At 47.6% G+C, this 16,000-nt stretch overlaps 2 protein-coding genes across 7 annotated transcripts; both read left to right on the top strand.

Annotated features, from left to right (window-relative positions):
- Window positions 1–504: 504 nt before the first annotated feature.
- On the top strand, window positions 505–1,331 carry RNF222 (ring finger protein 222). The gene has a single exon (XM_008996543.6). The coding sequence runs from the start codon at window positions 576–578 to the stop codon at window positions 1,236–1,238; it is 663 nt and encodes a 220-aa protein (XP_008994791.2). The 5' UTR covers window positions 505–575; the 3' UTR covers window positions 1,239–1,331.
- Window positions 1,332–8,403: 7,072 nt separating this feature from the next.
- On the top strand, window positions 8,404–15,786 carry RPL26 (ribosomal protein L26). Of its 6 annotated transcripts, none has more exons than XM_078372997.1 (4): window positions 8,404–8,841; window positions 9,712–9,884; window positions 11,724–11,864; window positions 15,615–15,786. In XM_078372997.1, the coding sequence occupies exons 2-4, from the start codon at window positions 9,717–9,719 to the stop codon at window positions 15,741–15,743; spliced, it is 438 nt and encodes a 145-aa protein (XP_078229123.1). In that variant the 5' UTR covers window positions 8,404–8,841; window positions 9,712–9,716; the 3' UTR covers window positions 15,744–15,786. The 6 variants fall into 6 exon arrangements, 5 of the variants coding, with proteins under 5 accessions (XP_078229123.1, XP_017827798.1, XP_078229122.1 ...); XR_013535570.1 differs by lacking the exons at window positions 8,404–8,841; window positions 15,615–15,786 and adding exons at window positions 8,848–8,884; window positions 12,596–12,735; XM_017972309.4 differs by lacking the exon at window positions 8,404–8,841 and adding an exon at window positions 8,848–8,884.
- The last annotated feature ends 214 nt before the right edge of the window (window positions 15,787–16,000 follow it).

Here is a 16,000-nt window from a genome sequence, read left to right as displayed (position 1 = left end):
CTGGAGGAAATCCAATGGACTCACCAACACCAGGTGAGGGCAGAGGTTGAGACTAGCACAGGCTTTTCTGGAAAATAGTCACTCTGGGTGCAGGCCCAAATTGGAGACTGGACTGAGGCTGTGCATGAATCTTCTTAGCCACCTGCTTCCCCTGGGAACAGGGACTTCCTTTCTTCACCTCTGTCACTGAAGCAGGAAGAGGTGAGGTGGTGACCTCACCATGTGTGTACGTGGTGGTTGAAGTGAGACATCAGGAATTCCACACACCCTCCTGGGGTCCAGTGTGACTGGGTTCTCTGGTTCTCTGTCTCCTGACTCTCCCTTCCAGAAGCATCTGCTCATCTCCCCCTCTAGGTCTTCGATCACTTGGTTTGAGTCAGGTGGGCCATGGAGGAGGCACAGCAGAAGAGGCAATGGTTGGAGGGAGAGAGAGGGGCAGAAGACAGAGAGGGATAAAGGAGGCAGTGGAGGCAGAAGTGTAGGTAGGAGTTAGAACAGGAGTGGGAAACAGGAAAAACACCCCAGTGTTCACAACCCTTCCCGCCCACAGCTGAGCATGCCAACTCCCAGGGGCCATGTCAGAAGGGGAGAGCAAGGACAGCTCGGGCAGCGAGTGCCCCGTGTGCTACGAGAAGTTCCGGGACCTGGAGGGCGCAAGCCGGACGCTGAGCTGTGGCCACGTGTTCTGCCATGACTGCCTGGTCAAGTACCTGCTGTCCACCCGCGTGGATGGGCAGGTCCAGAGGATCCTGGTCTGCCCCATCTGCCGCTACGTCACCTTCCTCAGCAAGAAGAGCTCCCGCTGGCCCTCCATGCTGGACAAGAGCTCCCAGACCCTGACTGTGCCAGTGGGCCTGCCCTCCGTATCCCCACTGGACAGCCTGGGCCACACAAACCCCCTGGCTGCCTCCTTGTCTGCCTGGAGGCCACCCCACGGCCAGGCCAGGCCACCGGGAAGCCCAGGCCAGAATGCCCAGCTCCCCCTGGACCTGCTGCCCAGCTTGCCCCGGGAGTCACAGGTCTTTGTCATCAGCCGCCACGGGATGCCCCTGGGGGAGCAGGACAGCGTGCTGCCCCGCCACAGCCTGGCAGAGCTCTCAGAGGCCTCCCCCGCGCCCCGCTCTGCCCGCGCCTTCTGCTGCCGATCGCGGGCCCTGCTGCTCATCACACTCATCGCCATGGTAGCCGTGGTGGCCGCTATCCTGCCCTGGGTGCTGCTGGTGAGGAAGCAGGCGTGAGCCACACCGCAGGGAGGCCATCGGGCTGGCTGTGGCCTGGGAGGGGGCAAGAGGCCCCATGGCAGCCCTGGTGCCACCAAGCTCCGAGGGACACGTGGGCAGACAGAGGGGAGGACCTGGGCACAGAGAGGGCCTTGGGCTTCCCCAAACCCCTCTGGGGCTTCAGCTGGACAGGGAGGCTGGAGCTGACTCTGCACGTGTGTGTTCTCCACATGAATCCTTAGCAGATATGTTCCCCTTCCTCTAGGCTGGAAAGATGGGAGGTCGCTGCTCTCCTGCGGGCTCACCAGGCCTGAGCAGCAGATCTTACCTGCCAGGTGACCTGCCCAAAGCCAGGTGGACTCCTCCAGGGACAAGGAAGTCCTGCTGGCAGACATCCTGCTGGGCGGGCCAATGGCAGGATCCTCCAGGCCAGAATTACCACCCAGGATTCTGTGGCTTACCCTTGGGAACAGACAGAAGCAGAGCCCAGAATCTCAGCACTCATCCTCAACCTCCACCATACTCCATCCCCAAGCCCTCCCTGTCCCCAACCTGCCAGCTTAGAAGGGCTTCCCTGAGGGAGAAGCTGATCTCAGAGGCTGCCCCAGGATTTCTGGGAGAATCAACAGAAACTTCCTGGAGAGCTGAGGCCACATGCAGAGCCCACAAACAGGGCCACGCCAGCAGAGTGGCCCACAAACAGGGCCAGAGGTCTCCCTGAACCTCCCAGGCCCAAGAAGGAATCCAAACTTTGAGTCCTGGGGTTCTCAAGGGTGGCAGGAAGTGGAAGGGAAGCCTGACAGTCGAGCCTTGACTCAGCTGAGAACTATGTGAGCAAACGAACCCCTGGGGCCCCTGCCTCCCTCCCAACTCATCCTCTTCCTCATGAACCAGCCACTCATTTAGAGGCCACACCAGCTCAGCCAGTTTCCGAGGCGGCCGGCCAGGCTGGACTGGGTGAGGAAGGGTGGGGAGGAAAACAGCTGTGCTTGTCAGGGATGCTGCCATCTCAACCAAAGAATGCTGAGGCCCAGGTGCTATCAGCTGCTCCCCAAGGTTTCTTTGCCCTGGGCCCCCAGGTTGGACTGTTGAGTCATTCAGGGATAGCTATAGGCTGTTTATTGAGGTCCATAAGTCAACTAACACCTTACAATGGAGAACAACAGAAACCTCCAGCGATTCCCAATAAGTAGTGGTCTGCACCCAGGCGTGCCCACAGCGAAGCCTCCCTCCCCCCAACCTAGATACCTCTAGGAAATTTGCTGTCTGTGGGGGAAAAAGCAGCACTCTACGTTTTATCTAGTTCCTAAATGCCTGCTGTGGTGGTCATTTGGGGGCCATTGGGGAATCGGGCCCCCCTACAGGGGATATTTGGGACACAGAGAGGGCTGCTTTAAAGTACTCGTGGGTTTCTCTGTGCCCATTCCAAGATTACAGAAGAGCCAGGTGCAGTGGCTCATGCCTGTAATCCCAACACTTTGGGAGGCTGAGGCAGGTGGATCACCTCAGGTCAGGGGTTTGAGACCATCCTGGCCAACATGGTGAAACCCCGTCTCTACTAAAAATTTTAAAAATTAGCTGGGCATGGTGGCACGCACCTGTAATCCCAGCTACTCAGGAGGCCGAGGGAGGAGAATTGCTTGAACCTGGGTGGCAGAGGTTGCGGTGAGCCAAGATCGCGCCACTGCCCTCCAGCCTGAGTGACAGAGTAAGACTCCATCTCAAATATAAACATTAAAAAGATCACAGAAGAGCGCAGGTGCTATTGGCGGGGGGAGGATGCGGGGAGGGATGCAGATGAATTCCATGGAGAAATATTTATTATAGGAATAAAAATAATGTTAAATGTGCAGACTCCAGTGAGTCAACCTCAGCCAGGATGTTTTCAACAGTGTCATGAATTTCTGGGAACCGGATTCTAGTCTTTTCAGATTCTGTTGTGTTTGCCAAAAGTTTCTTTCAAAATACCCTCAGTGTTTTCATATTGTTTAGTGGTGACCTGTAGGTGGAACTTCTTTTATTTTCAGAGAATGCCAAAAGCTATTTTTTAATAAAAGTATATATTTTCTCAAAGATTCCGGAGACTTTGCCATGTATGTGGGAAGCTCCAAGCCTGGACTTAAAGGACAATTCGCTTTAGATGAAAAAGTTTGAAATACAAATACAAATGGCTCCTACACACCTATTCAACCACACTTGCGAGAGATATTAAAATTAAAATTAATTAAAATTCTGCTGGTCTGCCGTTTTTCACCTGTGCTACTGAAGCTGACGGAGGCAGGGGAATGGTTAGTGGGAATGCGTATTGGTAAAATCCCTCTCAAGGGACATCTGACATTATCTATGAAAATTCCTGCTTTGATCCAGCAATTTCTGTTCTAGAAACATTCTACAGGTATATTTGCTGTGTGGGCAGCAGCATACATATGATGCTATATAATTGCAGTGTTGTTTATAACAACAAAGGATTGAAAAAACCCTAAATGTTCATCAATAGGGTACTGGTTATTTATCTTAAGGTCCAGGACACATCATGCAGCTGTTAAAAAAAAAAAAAGGAACAAGAAAGGACTCAATGAACTTATACAGAATGTCTCCGAGGTACAATGGAAAATGAGGAAAAGCAAGGTGTGGGACACTGAATACTGGATACTAAATTTGTGTAGAAAGAGCGAGGAGTAGGCCAGGGCGAGGCTCACGCCTGTAATCCCAACACTTCTGGGAGGCTGAGGCAGGCGGGTCATCTGAGATCAGGAGTTCAAGAGCAGCCTGGCCAACATGGTGAAACCCTGTCTCTACTGAAAATACAAAAATTAGCCAGGCGTGGTGGCACGAGCCTGTAATCCCAGCTATTAGGGAGGCTGAGGCAGGAGAATTACTTGAACCCAGGAGACGGAGGTTGCAGTGAGCTGAGATCACACCGCTGCCCTCCAGCCTGGGCAACAGAGAAAGAAAAAGAAAAAGAAAGAGGGGGAGGATAAAAATTTACATTCCTATTGGCTCACCTATGCATCAAAAAATTGGGAATGCTGGCCACAGTAGTTCATGCCTGTAATCGCAGCTCTTTGGGAGGCCAAGGTGGGAGGATTGATTGAGGCCAGGAGTTCAAGACAGGCTTGGGCAACATAGTGAGACCCTATCTCTATAAAAAAATTTTTTTGAGTAACATGGTAAAACCCCGTCTCTACTAAAAATACAAAAATTAGCAGGGTGTGGTGGCACGTGTCTGTAATCCCAGCTACTCAGGAGGCTGAGGAGAATCGCTTGAACCCAGAAGGCTGCACTGAGCTATGATTGTGCCAGTGTACTCCAGCCTGAGCAACAGAATGAGACATTGATGAGACAAAGAAAAGAAAAAGAGAAGGGAGGGAAGGAGGAAGAAAATTGGGAAGATATACAAAAAAGGAGTAACTGACTAGCCATGGAAAGGCATAAGAAAATGACGGAATGGGAATGAGAGTGTTCACTTTACCTTTTATACCTTTTGATGTTTTAACCAAGTAAAGATATCATTCAAAAACCGAACTGAAAAATTATTAGAAGCTAAAGATATCTTCAGTGTACACACCTCGTGTGTGGTGAGACTGCCCCAAGAACATTCGAGAGCTGCCAAACCGCCTGTCCTGTGGTTTGAGAGTGTCAGCTACTGGCTGATGGGGCTGGTTTGTCTGGTTAGAGGCGTGACATCTTATGCTTACCAGGTGCCCAAGGAGTAAGGTTTAAAGGTCGAATGTTCTCGGTGTTCCTGAGTCCCTGTGCATTTCTCTGGGCGCTGTCATTGAATGTACTTGTCTTGATTCCCCCTTCTCTTCTTTTCCGTTTTGTTTTCAAATAAAAGCTTTGGTTTTAAGCAACCACTGTGGGGGCAGGGCACTACAGGACAATACCATTAGACAGACAGATATAGATACAGATAAATGATAGAGATACACAGACAGAGGGATGGGTGCCTGGGGTTAAACTTTGTTGCTCTTCTCTTCCTCCTCTTGTCTAGAGGCACCCCAACCCCTGCAAAACAAACATGGGCGCGCGCGCGCGCGCGCGCACACACACACACACACACACACACACACACACAGTGCCACTTCCCATCACAACTTTTTTTTTTTCCTTTTGAGATGGCACCTCGCTCTGCTGCCCAGGCTGGAGTGCAATGGTGTGATCTCTGCTCACTACAACCTCCGACTCCCGGGTTCAAGCGATTCTCCTGCCTCAGCCTCCTGAGTAGCTGGGATTACAGGCATGTGTCACCACACCTTGCTAATTTTTGTAGTTTTAGCAGAGAAGGGGTTTCACCATGTTAGTCAGGCTGGTCTCAAACTCCTGACCTTGTGATCCTCCTGCCTCAGCCTCCCAAAGCGCTGGAATTACAGGCATGACCCACTGTGCCCAGCCTCATAATAACCTTTAAGTGTAATACATAGTTGCACAGCCTGAGCCTACCAGGCAAGCTTAAGGATCCATAGCATTGCCAGTGGGGCCCTGGGGAGGGTTGCCAGGAACTTGGGTGGGCATATTAGAGACCTCTATGCCCCTCAGAAAGAGTTCCATGACCTCTCCCCTCACTGAACCCTGTGTGACTCACAAGACCACTCAGCTGTTATCTCCTTTTGACCTCCTTGTCAGTATACATGTCCTTTTTGGGGTCAAAGATTTCATTTTGAGACTCAGTATTGAACAGAGGGAGAAAGGAAGGCAGGCCTGGGAGGGCAGGGTGGCAGCAGAGGACATGGGAGCTGAGGAAACAGAGAGGGCCTCGGTGGGGAGAGAGGAAAATGATGGGGACACCCGAACAGGACGGTAGTTGGGAAACTAGGAAGGACACTAGGAAGAAAGAGGAGTGACACTGTGAAGGCCAGAAGGCAGGCAAGGTAGGAAGGTGGGCACCTCCGGCAGCTCCCCACGACTTCCAACACCAAATCACACTCAGCTCAGCCCCAGAGCCCCTGGGCACCCCTCTGAATGCCTGTCTTCAACCGCAAGGAGCTGGTTCCTGGAAAACACCAGTCACGCTGCCTCACACCTCCAAGCCTTCCTCCAAGCAATTCCCACTGCCTTGTGGAGCAAATGTTAACATTCTTCCAATTCCAGTCGATGCTGACCTCACCCCGGAAGTTTTCCCTGACTCCAGAGCTCCCTTTCACTCCCGAATTACAGAAGCACCAAGAGCAGCTGGCTCAGCGAGCACTTTTCCTGTGGCCTCGTGGCTGTTGATTATTCCCTTGTCTCTCTCTCTCTCTTTTTTTTTTTTTGAGGCAGTCTCCCTCTGTTGTCACCCAGGCTGGAGTGCAGTGACGCAATCTTGGCTCACTGAAACCTCCGCCTCCCTGGTTCAAGAGATTCTCCTGCCTCAACCTCCCAAGTAGCTGGGATTACAGATGCATGCCACCATGCCTGGCTAATTTTTTTTGGTATTTTTAGTAGAGACAGGGTTCCACTGTGTTAGCCAGGATGGTCTCGAGCTCCTGACCTTGTGATCTGCCTGCCTCAGCCTCCCAAAGTGCTGGGATTACAGGCGTGAACCATCAAACCCAACTGTCTATCTCTCCTTTTAGATAGTAAACTTTCTACAGGCACAAACTTTGACCTATTTTGCACCTCCAGTGTCTAGTTTCAGGGTTGGCCCATTAAAGATGCCTCGAAACAAACAAACAAACAAACAAAAAGATGCCTCATAAATATGTGTTGAAAAGAGTCGCAGCAGAGGAATTCTTGCTGAAATTTTCAGTTATGAATAAAATCTAGGGCTACTTCCTTCACAGCACATTTAAGAACACACCTACTTTTAAATCATGAAAACACATGTTCTTTGCTTTCCCTCCTCTGGGTCATCCTGGGTATGAGGTTCCCACAAGCTGGGGCCTTTTTCAGTGCCTAGAAGAGTCCAGAGAGCCAGCTTGCAAGGATTCTGCTGTGACGTATGGGTTCTGTATAACCTGGCACCAAAGTCCTCTCCTTTGTCTGTGGCTCAGTTGCCCCATCTGTAAATTGGGGACAATACCAGCAACAACAGGGCCATTTTGTGGATTAAAAGAATGCATGACGTAAAGTGTAAAGAAAAGCGTTCCCACACCCAGGAGGCTCACTACATCTTCGGTATTCTTGTGAAACACGTGTCCTCTGTCACTGTGACACCCGTGTCTTTCACTCAGCAGAAGCCGTTCAGCACCAGGGCACTACACTGCCTCAGAAACCATCTGCAGGGACCAGGATCGGTAGCTCACGCCTGTAATCCCAGCACTTTGGAAGGCTGAGGCGGTCGGATCACATGGTCAGGAGCTCGAGACCAGCCTGACTAACATGGTGAAACCCCGTCTCTACTAGAACTACAAAAATTAGCCGGGTGTGATTGTGCATGCCTGTAATCCCAGCTACTCAGGAGGCTGAGACAGGATAATCGCTTGAACCCGGGAGGCGGAGGTGAGCCGAGATGGTGCCAGTGCTCCCCAGCCTGGGCGACAGAGCAAGAGTCTGTCTCAAAAAAAAGAAAAAGAAAAAGAGGCTGGTCGCGGTGGCTCACGTCTGCAATCCCAATACTTTGGGAAGCAGAAGCGGGTGGATCAGAAGGTCAGCCTGGCCAATATGGTGAAACCCTGTCTCTACTAAAAATACAAAAAAAAAAAAAAAAAATTTAGCTGGGCGTGGTGGCGCGCGACTGTAGTCCCAGCTACTGGGGAGGCTGAGGCAGGAGAATCGCTTGAACCTGGGAGGCGGAGGTTGCGGTGAGCTGAGATTGCGCCACTGCACTCCAGCCTGGCGACAGAGCGAGACTCCGTCTCGGAAAAAAGAAAAGAAAAGAAAAAGGTGGAAAAAGAAAAAAACATTTACAAGGAGCGCATGGCCTCCCTGCTGCCGTCCGGTCCTGAACTTGAAGCGAACAGGCCGAACATTCAGAAACCCGCGCAGCTCCCGGCACCGAGAGGCTTCCTCCTGCCCGGCTCCTTCAAAGCGGGATCTGGCCCAGCGCCTCTCGCAGCACTGGGAGCGCCTTAGAAACGCGGCCTCGGACCTATTTCCGCGGAAGCAGGGGGTGATCGGTGTCCCCGGTCCTCGCAAGGCCCCTCGCCACTCCGAACCGAATCTCGGGCGGGCCCTGCGATGCGGTCAGCAGACGCCGAGGTGCAGGGGCGGTGGCCGGCGTCGCGCTGGGGCTCGTTAAAGCACCGGCACGCTGGCCGCGCCCATGCTACGGGCTTGCGGCGACGGCGAGTGCAGTGATTCAGGCGACCGGCCGGCTGGCGTCCCAGCACCTCCTGGCTGCCCAAAGCAGGGACTGCCCATCTCTGGCTAAGGGCACGCCGGCCCCCCGGAACCTGGGAATGAAGGTACCAGGGTCTCCTGGGGCTGCTTGCTCCTTCATCACCCCCAAGGGCAGCCGGACACTGAGCATCCTTCGCCACTCGCTCGGGGACTACTTTTCCCAGAGGATTCCGCGGCAGCATCCGGGTCTCCGAAGGGAGGCACTAAGACCTGGAAGGAGGGATTTTGCAGTCCCTCGCAGTTTCCCTCCTAGCCAGTAGGTGACACAAGCCATACATTTATTTCCCAGTTTACCCCTCTTGCTCCAAGAGACATAGATCTCGCGAGATCTTTTGTAAACTTACAGAACCGGAAGCAACGTGTAAGTCTCTTCCTTTTTGCGGCCATCACCTAAGCGGGAGTTGGTAAGCAGTTGGCGGGCAAGGGGGTGTAATCCACAGCCATCCGTTCTTGGGCATGGTGGCTTCCGACCTCGAGAGCCCCGACACTCTCCCGTCGGCCAAGTAGCAGCCAGGGAGGGGAGGCTGGGATGGTTTTTGTTTACCTGTTTTCTCTTTAAATCAAGGACCTCGGGCCGGAGAGTGATGGAGGGACCAGGGAACTGGGGACTCGAAAACGAGCTGAGGAAAGGGAGTCTGTGGAAATAGAGTCTAGTCTGGGCAGTGTCGTTTCCTAAAGAATGATTTCGTATTAACTTCTCGGAACCTTCAGACCACACTTGCCCCCTGGGAGGCTTTTAGGACCCGAGACGTGCAGGATTTCCCAGGTTCGGGATGGAGAGCCTTATTCATTTTGGAGAGGCTATATGTATTCACGCTCAAGCCTGTAGAGGATGAACGTTGATTGTGCCTTCTAAAACGTGACGTTATATAATTAAGAGAACTGCCTTTGTCGGTCTGCTCTGCCGTAATTCAGCAGAGATGTAAGTCCAGTGTTCATTGCCTCAGGTGCTTCTGAAGGAGTTGTAGAGTGTAACTAAAAGGTCTTATAAGCCAAATGTTTTTGATGCAAAAGTCTTTATCCCATAAAAATACGGAAAACGTCCGAATAAAAAAATACAAGGTTTCGAGCTTCGGTTGATAGGCCCTTCCGATCAAGCAGTTTTTTTATGAAGTTTCAGAACATGACAGTTCCTGTGAGCATTCTAGACTGTCAAGATGCATTGCGGTTATTTGTTTGGAAGCTGGATGAGATCTTGGTCATTTAAGAGTCTTTTTAACTTTTTATTTAGCCGAAATGAAGTTCAATCCCTTTGTGACTTCCGACCGAAGCAAGAATCGCAAAAGGCATTTCAATGCACCTTCCCACATTCGCAGGAAGATTATGTCCTCCCCTCTTTCCAAAGAGTTGAGACAGAAGTACAACGTGCGATCCATGCCCATCCGAAAGGATGATGAAGTTCAGGTGTGTATCCCTACTTGTTCTCGTTGTCTTGATGGTTTAGCAGAGGGATTGCATCCTGAGACTCTTGCTCCCAGAGAGTGGCAAGTTTAGTCGAGCTAGGGACCAAAAAAAAACAATAAGTGAGCTGCTTTTCAGTTTTTAATTTTGATGAAAATCAATTTTCTTTTTTGTTTGTTTTTTAAGACAAGAGTCTCAGTCTTACCCAGACTGGGGTGCATTTGCCCAATCATGACCTACTGCAAACATGGCTCACTCCTGAGCTCAAGTGATGCTCAGAGATGGGACTTTTTTTTGTTTCGTTTTGTACACAGGGATGTCATTTTATTGCCCAGGTCGGTCTCCAACTCCTGGGGATCCTGCCCGAAACCCAATTTTCCCAAATGTCAGATGATGTGGCAATAATTAGATGACAGGTGGACAGATAATCAGAACATTGCTTTGGGATTATCCTTTTATCAATATGTTGTAACTGCCCAACAAGCTCATTGTGCCTTCTGTCCAGATGTAGCCGATTTATTTAGACATGAATCGCAATAAAGAAAGAGTTTAATTCATGCAGCGCCAGAATGGCAGACTGGAGTTGATTACTCAAATCAGTCTCCCAGAAAATTTGGGGACTGGAGTTTTTTAAGGATAATTTGGCAGGTAGGAGGCCATGGAGTGGGGAGTGCTGATTTGGTCACATCAGAGATGAAGGCATGGGGAGTTGAAGCTGTCTTGGTTTGAGTTGGTCCACAAGATCAGTTTATTGATCTGAGGGGCACCAGCAGATCTTTCAGTGCGGAGTCTGAAAAAAATATCATGCCAATCTTAGGCTTTACAGGAGTGATGTTATTCCTAGGAACAATTGGGGAGGTTTAGAATCTTTTGGCTTCCAGTTGCCTAAACCATAATTTATAGTCTTGCAGCTAATTTTTTAGTTCTACAAAGGCAGAAGGGAGTTTGTTTCAGGAAAGCACTGTACCATCTTTGTTTCAAAGTTAAACTATTTAAGTTCCTCCCAAAGTTTGGCCTATGCCCAGTAATGAACAAGGACAGCTTGGAGGTTAGAAGCAAGATGGAGTTAGGTCAGATCTCTTTAACTGTTATAATTTTCTCTCTCACAATTTTTGCAAAGGCGGTTTCAACATTTGGTCATTGAAGACACAGTTGAGGACCAATAAACAGAATTGCTCCAAATCTAGATTCAGGAGCTCTAACTGAATAGTGTCACATGATTGTTTGTGCTTACAGGTAAATAATTTGTTGAATCTGTTTAGGTGAAGGTTTATATAAATGATCTTTGGTGTAATCTCTAGTGCAGCTAGTGGTTAAAGCATTCTGGCAGTCTCTAGATTCACTTACACATCAATATTTTTTCATTCCTATTTAAGATGAAATGGGTTCCCAAATGAGCAGTGTGGGTAGAGAACAGCTGTTGGTCCCTGCTGTAGTAGTGCTAAACTTGCTGTTTTCAATACATATCAGTGCAAGGAAGTCACAAACTGGGAAGAAGAGTCTGTTCAGAAACACTTGTCCTGACAAGCTGAGAACCACTAGGATTCCTGTCAGTTAACTTTTGGAAAAGAATTGGTTTGTCCCCTTAAGCATTTATTGCTGTCCTCTGACTAGCACTAGGTTGGACACACAGATGGGTTCTGATGTAAATACTCTTGGTCTGTTGCTGCTTTTGAGATGGAGTAGGGAGTTCCTTGTTATCACCCTTTTACACCCAAAGTGGGCTCTTTCAACCTTTTAACATAATGATAGGGTGAACGCTGTATGCATGAGTTCACTTTCATGATTTACAAGGTTAATCTTTTATTCAAATATTTGTTACTTTTGAATTCTTGCACTTAGGTTGTACGAGGACACTATAAAGGTCAGCAGATTGGCAAAGTAGTCCAGGTTTACAGGAAGAAATACGTAATCTACATTGAACGGGTGCAGCGGGAAAAGGCTAATGGCACAACTGTCCATGTAGGCATTCACCCCAGCAAGGTAAGTGTTTTTCAGAATGCTCCAGAAAAGGAAATGATGGCAATTATTGTTGACATGTTATTGTTTACAGAGCATGCCCATAGAAATAGTCCTTGATTTTAAATGTGCTAGAAAAAATCATGTTTTCAATACTACTGCACTTGTATTGATAATTCTATTATTTAAAATGTTTCTGAAATCAAAGTGTCTTTAACAATCATTATGTATATTTTTTTTCTCTTTTGAGACAGTCTCACTTTGTCACCCAGGGTGGAGTGCAGTGGCGTGATCTCAGCTAACTGCAACCTCCGCCTCCTGGGTTCAAGCAATTCTCCCACCTCAGCCTCCTGAGTACTTGTGAATACAGGCATGCACTGCCACACCTGGCTAATTTTTGTATTTTTTAGTAGATACGAGGTTTCATCATGTTGGCCAGGCTGGTCTCGAACTCCTAACCTTAGGTGATCTGTCTGCTTTGGCCTCCCAAAATCTGGGAAGGGAAATGGCACTTTGGCCCTGTTGAGGTTTTTTTAATCTTTTTTATTTATTTATTTTTGTGGAGATGGGGGAGACGGAGTCTCACTCTGTCTCCCAGGCTGGAGTGCAAGTGGCGCAGTCTTGGCTCACTGCAACCTCCACCTCCTAGGTTCAAGCAATTCTGCCTGAGCCTCCTGAGTAGCTGGGACTACAGGAGGTGTGTCCCACCATGCCCAGCTAATTTTTTCTTTCTTCTCTTTTTTCTTTTTTGGTAGAGATGGGATTTCACCATGTTGGCCAGGCTGGTCTCCAAGTCCTGACCTCAATGATCCACCTGCCTCGGCCTCCCAAACTGCTGCAATTAACAAGCAAGGGCTGAGCCATAGCACCTGGCCTCCTGTATTAGAATTCAGCAGTAAGGCATCTTTGCAACCCTGAGAAATATGTATGAAACCATTTACAGATGTTTGAAGAAAAAAGAAAAGCAAAACTCAGAGGTTAAGATCCCACGAATAGTGATTATGTCTAAGCCAAGACAGAAAATCTGGTTTGATTCCCGTAGCAACAGATGCTTGCCCTGGATTTTTATGTGAATTTTCCCCAAAATTATAATTGCTCATAATTAATGCACAAATTATGGCCTCTGATTTATGTGTTTCAAGGTTTATGTTTAGTATAACATAATGAGTGCACATTGATTCTTCAAACACTGGGGTTGGCAGGGGGTGATCTTAGGTTGGTGCAATAAATGTAATTTTCTAACCTCAGAGAAATCAAAGGTTGATATAGTAAAACACCTGTATATCTCTGACCTAGAATTCACTATTAAAATTTTGCCACGTTTTCTTTATCCAGTTTCTCCACTCCCAGTGAATGTACTAAAAAAAGGATCATGACATTCACCTGTAATTATTTCAGTATATATCTCTTAAGACCAAGGACTTTCCCACTCTAACCTACTCCAGTCCTATTTTTGCTTCCCATCACCGGATCAGTTGTTTTAGGTCACCAAGCAGATTCTTAGTCTTTTTGTGCTGTACATGTTAGTGCAGCATGTGATGGTCAATCTTTGAATAACTCAATAGTCACCTTCATGTATCATTCCAGTCTTAGGACTTAAGATGTCTGGAAGCTCCTCTTCCCCTAAACTCAGTACTCAGTATCCAATTGCCAATTGTGCAGTTCAACTTAGATTTCTTAATAAATATCCCAAACTTGGCATGTTCAAACCATCACAATGTATGGCAGCTGTCTTCCTAATTGCTTGGGCCAGAATGTCATTAAATTTTTATTTATTCATTTTAATGCAGGTTCTTGCAATGTTGCCCAAAACCTAAGCCTCCCAGTGTTGGGATTATAGGCGTGGACCGCCATGTCCAACCAAAAATGTCATTTTGACTGATTCATTATGTACCCCACATCAGTTTATAAGATCTGTGGACTACTGTCTCAATACCTAGAATTCTGTCTGCTCTTTGCCATCACATTGGCCTATAAGACTTTAACTGATCTGGCCAGATGGAGTGGTTCATTGCCCATAATCCCAGCACTTTGGGAGGCCGAGGCAGGCAGATCACCTGAGGTCAGGAGTTCAAAACCAGCCTGACCAACATGGTGAAACCCCATCTCTACTAAAAATACAAAAAAAATAGCAGGGTGTGGTGGCAGGCGCCTGTAATCCCAGCTACTTGGGAGGCTGCAGCAGGAGAATTGCTTGAACCTGGGAGGCAGAGGTTACAGAGAGCCGAGACTGCGCCATTGCACTCCAGCCTGGGAAAGAAGAGTGAAACTCCATCTCAAAAAAAAAAAAAAAAAAACTTTGATTTTCCTTCACTTCTGACACATCCTTTTACATTCTATATGTTCTGGTCTGCTGGACCTAGGAACTTGGTAGAATTATAAATTCTAGGAGCCCAGGCCTAGTGAGGCAGAATTAGGGTTTGTGACCCAGGTGTCAGTTTCAACAAGCCCTCTAGTTGATTCTTACTCAAGTTTAGGAAGCACACCTGTGAAACTTTATAATCTGTTGCATTTGGACCTTTCAACTTGCTGTGCTCTTCCAGATACTTGTACACAGATCGATGGCTCACCACTTTAGGTCTCTTCAAATGTAGATTTGTTAGTAGGGCTTTTCCTGAACACTCTAGAAAGCCCCTTGGCCTCCTCACTTCCCTTCTTTCTCTATCAACGTGATGTACATTCACTTAATAAATGTTTTCAGTCTCCCTGCAGTGGTATGTGAGTTCCGCAACAGCAGAGATTGTTTGGTCAGCATGCTGTATTTCCAGCACTTCCTTTTACCCTTTCGTGGCCTTCATAAGACTAAAGTTTATCATAATTTGGATGTCTTTTAGGATTTGAACTGTTGGAATAAGATCTGTATTGTCATCACTAAAGATTTTGCAGGTGGAATTACGTGTGAATGCTACGTTTAATTTCTAACATTAAAATTCTGAAGTTGCTTTATAATTTTTCTGTTTTAGGGTGTTGGTTTTTGTTGGTTTTTTTTTTTTTTTTTTTTTTTTTTTTTTTTTTTGAGAGAGAGTATTGCTTTTGTCACCCAGCCTGGAAGTGCAGTGGTGCCTTCCCAGCTCACTGCAACCTCCGCTTCCTGGGTTCAAGCAATTCTGCCATCTCAGCCTCCTGAGTAGCTGGGTTACAGGCATTCACCACCAAGTGTGGCTAATTTTGTTGTTTGTTTTTTGTTGTTTGTTGAGTCTCACTTGGTGGCCCAGGCTGGAGTGCAGTGGCATGATCTCAGCTCACTGCAGCCTCTGCCTCCCAGGTAGCTGGGATTACAGGCACGCACCACCATGCCCCGCTAATTTTTGTATTTTTAGTAGAGACAGAGTTTTACCGTGTTGGCCAGGGTTGTCTGCCTGCCTGCCTCTGCCTCCCAAAGTGCTGGGATTGGGGGCTTGAGCCACCACACCCAGCCTGAAGTTACTTTAGAAACAAAGATTTGTGTATGACAGTTTCTAAGACTGTCATGACAAAAGCAGAATGAATCGTATATATTTTTTTTAATAAAAAACATAATGAAGCACAGAAGAGGCTACAATAAGAATTACTGATGTCATCTTGCCTTTTCTCCTTTGTTGGTAGGAAATTAGTTAATATTTAAGCCAGGTTTGATGACTAAAGAGTAATTTCTGGAATTTTTAAAAAGTTAATCATGTCTTATTTAGGCATCCACTGCCTCGGGTGTGGGAAATGGTATTAAATGTTGGACTTTCCCATGTGTCTTGGTGATTATTTAAAGCTTGGGAGTGTTTTTTTCTCATTTTTCTGCAGGTGGTTATCACTAGGCTAAAACTGGACAAAGACCGCAAAAAGATCCTTGAACGGAAAGCCAAATCTCGCCAAGTAGGAAAGGAAAAGGGCAAATACAAGGAAGAAACAATTGAGAAGATGCAGGAATAAAGTAATCTTATATACAAGCTTTGATTAAAACTTGAAACAAGGAGTCTGTGTTTTGTGTGCGGTGATTTAGGGTACTTGTTTATAGTGGGCAGCAGCATTTCAGGATATATCAATAGTTTAGGGGGGCCTATAAGAAAACCTAGTTGGAAACACTTCCTCTTCTTGAAACTGCCTTTTAACTTTCTTCCTAAATACAGGCTATATAGATAAACAGCCTATATTTTTTTTACCTTACTGCATAAACGTTTGTATTGCCA

The sequence above is a fragment of the Callithrix jacchus genome, chromosome 5 (assembly GCF_049354715.1).
Source record: "Callithrix jacchus isolate 240 chromosome 5, calJac240_pri, whole genome shotgun sequence".
Taxonomy (NCBI): domain Eukaryota; kingdom Metazoa; phylum Chordata; class Mammalia; order Primates; family Cebidae; genus Callithrix; species Callithrix jacchus.
The sequence above is the reverse complement of the archived record's forward strand: the minus strand, read 5'-3'. Positions and strand labels throughout refer to the sequence as shown.

What these genes read in the sequence shown, in the direction of transcription:
- RNF222 (XM_008996543.6), top strand. Translation starts at nt 576, where the DNA reads ATGTCAGAAGGGGAGAGCAAGGACAGCTCGGGCAGCGAGTGCCCCGTG.
- RPL26 (XM_078372997.1), top strand. Translation starts at nt 9,717, where the DNA reads ATGAAGTTCAATCCCTTTGTGACTTCCGACCGAAGCAAGAATCGCAAA. An exon ending in GAAAGGATGATGAAGTTCAG is followed by an intron (nt 9,885 to 11,723) that starts GTGTGTATCCCT and finishes TCTTGCACTTAG; the next exon opens with GTTGTACGAGGACACTATAA. An exon ending in TAGGCATTCACCCCAGCAAG is followed by an intron (nt 11,865 to 15,614) that starts GTAAGTGTTTTT and finishes ATTTTTCTGCAG; the next exon opens with GTGGTTATCACTAGGCTAAA.